Source organism: Mandrillus leucophaeus, unplaced genomic scaffold (assembly GCF_000951045.1).
Source record: "Mandrillus leucophaeus isolate KB7577 unplaced genomic scaffold, Mleu.le_1.0 Scaffold15, whole genome shotgun sequence".
In the NCBI taxonomy this organism is placed as follows: Eukaryota; Metazoa; Chordata; class Mammalia; order Primates; family Cercopithecidae; genus Mandrillus; species Mandrillus leucophaeus.
This window is the reverse complement of record NW_012101476.1, coordinates 3,099,110-3,102,024: the sequence shown is the minus strand read 5'-3', so window position 1 is coordinate 3,102,024 and position 2,915 is coordinate 3,099,110. Positions and strand designations below refer to the sequence as shown.

At 49.5% G+C, this 2,915-nt stretch overlaps 1 protein-coding gene across 1 annotated transcript in view; it reads right to left on the bottom strand.

Moving 5' to 3' along the window:
- The window catches only part of NUDT5 (nudix (nucleoside diphosphate linked moiety X)-type motif 5), a 51,235-nt gene that overhangs the window by 8,288 nt on the left and 40,032 nt on the right, over positions 1–2,915 (bottom strand). The window contains exons 6-7 of the mRNA XM_011974943.1: positions 1,395–1,490; positions 407–537 (exon numbers count right to left, since the gene is read on the bottom strand). Coding sequence (XP_011830333.1) covers positions 407–537; positions 1,395–1,490 — 227 coding nt within the window. The remainder of the gene's footprint in view (positions 1–406; positions 538–1,394; positions 1,491–2,915) is intronic.

Sequence of the window (2,915 nt, the reverse complement as noted above, 5' to 3'; positions counted from 1 at the left end):
CATCATAGTTCCTCCAACTCCTGGGCTTAAGCGATCCTCCTGCCTCACCCTCCAGAGCAGCTGGGGCTACAGGGGAACTGACGCCATTTTTACAATACACGTGAAGACGGAAACCAGGGTGATTTAAGTTTCTCACTGTTTACCATTTAAGCCTGCAGCTCATCTTACTAAGTGGGAATACACCTCATATAGAAAACAGGGAAATATGTCATTTAACATTTTTTTTTTAACAAAGCAAGCATAAAGATCAATGAAGTGGCAAAAGAAAAATGCTAAAATACATGATTAGGAAGAGACAAGAATATTGACGAAGTCTGTTTGAAAGACCAATTCTTTCTATGAAAGACTACATTCTTTTAATAAATCAAACTAGCAGCAAGTTCCAAGACACGTAATGCAACCGCACCACCTTCAGCACAGCCGACGCGCACGTACCTGGCTTTGGCTTCGGCCTGGCGTTTTCGGCATCATCTCCGTTAATGGTGACTGTCACGATGTGTGTGGTACAGTTTGACAAGCCTGGGTCCATACAGACCGCTGTGGAGAGAAGGGACAGTCAGATGCGTCAGTCCCTGTGGCATTTGTCTCACTACGGTCTTAGGAAGAAGATGCGTCTCGCAGCTCGGCGTTGGCGTGGAGGTGATGCAGGAAAACTAGTTCTCACACTTGGTGGGCAGACCTGCAGGCTGCAAAGCATCTGGGCACACTCACTCTCCCCAGAGCGCCCGAGTCAAGCTTGCTAGGTCTGCGGGCTTAGATGGTACTGACAAGCTGTAAAACCCTTCACCACATCAAACTCAAAAAATCTTCCAGTGATGAGGGTAGCACATGGATGAGGTGGGTGAGCAATAAAACTCAGGGTGTGGGAAATTCCAAAAGGCAATTTATTTGTTTTTTGAAACAGAGTTTCACTTTGCTCTTATTGCCCAGGATGGAGTACACTGGCGTGATCTCGGCTGACTGCAACCTCTGCCCTCTGGGTTCAAGTAATTCTCCTGCCTCAGTCTCCCAAGTAGCTGGGATCACAGGTGTGTGCCACCTGGCTGATTTTTGTATTTTTAGTAGAGATGGGTGGGCTTTACCATGTTGGCCAGGCTGGTCTCGAACTCCTGACCTCAGGTGATCCACCTGCCTTGGCCTCCCAAAGTGCTGGGAATACAGGCGTGAGCCACTGCACTCAGCCAAAAGGCAATTTAATTTCATTAACTCTCCCCCAACTTCAGGCCCTTCTGATTCCAGTTTCCTCCTGGGCGGGGAGATTCACTTACACTCAGTGACCAGTCCTAATCTATGATTTCTCTTCAGTGAATTCTGAGCATAAAGAATTCCCAAATAATCCATCCCTTCCCACACTGAGGAACCTATCGCTTGGTGAATTTTCAAGTACTACCAACCTGGAGAACATTCGGCAACGTCCCCTTTGTAGCCGGTTTCTTCCTCAAGCTCCCGGAGAGCAGCTGCTTCTGGGGTTTCACCGTCGTCTATGAGACCTGTAAGTTCCAATCATTGGTATGATGGGAGCGGGAAATCCGGTTCTTTGAACCCCTCATTCTTCTTCTTCTTCTTTTTTTTGAGATGGTGTCTCGCTCTGTTGCCCAGGCTGGGGTGCAGTGGTGCGATCTCGGCTCACTGCAACCTCCGCCTGTCCAGGTTTAAGCAGTTCTCTGCCTCAGCCTCCGGAGTAGCTGGGATTACAGGCACCTGCCAGCATGCCTGGCTAATTTTTTGTAATTTTAGTAGAGACGAGGTTTCACCATATTGGCGTCTCACTGTATTGGCCAGGCTGGTCTTGAACTCCTGACATCATGATCCACCGGCTCGGCCTCCCAAAGTGCTGGTATTACAAGTGTGAGCCACCGCGCCTGGCTGAACCCCTCATTCTTCTAACACAGTTGCTACCGCACTGCGTTAGAAGAATCAGAGCACTGTGAAAAGCGGCCTTACAGAGAAACCTGAGGATTGGAACTCTTTTTTTTCTTAGAGTCTCACTGTCGCCTAGGCCGGAGTGCAGGGGTGCAATCTTGGCTCACTGCAACCTCTGCCCCCCGGGTTCAAACGATTCTCCACCCTCAGCCTCCCGAGTAGCTGGGACCACAGGTACACACCACCACGCCCGGCTAATTTTTGTACTTTTTGTAGAGGCTAATTTTGCATTTTTAGTCTCGCCATGTTGGCCAGGCTGCTTTCGAACTCCTGGCCTCAAGTGATTCACCCGCCTCAGCGTCCCAAAGTGCTGGGATTACAGGCTTAAGCCACCGTGCCTAGCTTGGAATTTTTATAGAAACAAAAAGGCAAAGAATATAGCTCTGAGCAGATGAATCAGATTCTGATGGCATCACCCAGTCATCCTAGTCAGACCCAGATCCTTCATGATCCTTCCTGACCATCTCCACGCTGCTCTGCACAGCACAGGAAGCATCTGTGACATGTGACTTGGTGGTGGCCAACTGGCTTAGGCTTGGGAGCTTGCTGTGTGACTGCAGCACAGGAAGCCGGTTCATATTCTGCTTCCTTACAGGTAGGATGCTGTCAGCATCACCTGTCTTGTCTTCCTCCCAGTAAAACACTGAGGCCCAGGAATGAAAGGCCAGAAAGGAGCAAACTGGTGGATGTTAGGGGACTCCCATGGCCACTGTGAGGAGTGAACAGAGAGGCCAAGGAAGAGGAAGGGAGCAGCAATGCAGACTCTTGTTTCCTGAAAGGAATTAAATATAATGAGGCTGATCACACCTGTAATCCTAACACTGGGAGGCCGAGGTGGGTGGATCACCTGAGGTCAGGGGTTCGAGACCAGCCTGGCCAACATGGTGAAACCCTGTCTCTACTAAAAAACAAAAAAATAGCCAGGTGTGCTGGTGCGCACCTGTAATCCAGCTACTCGGGAGGCTGAGGCAGGAGAATTGCTTGACCCTGTT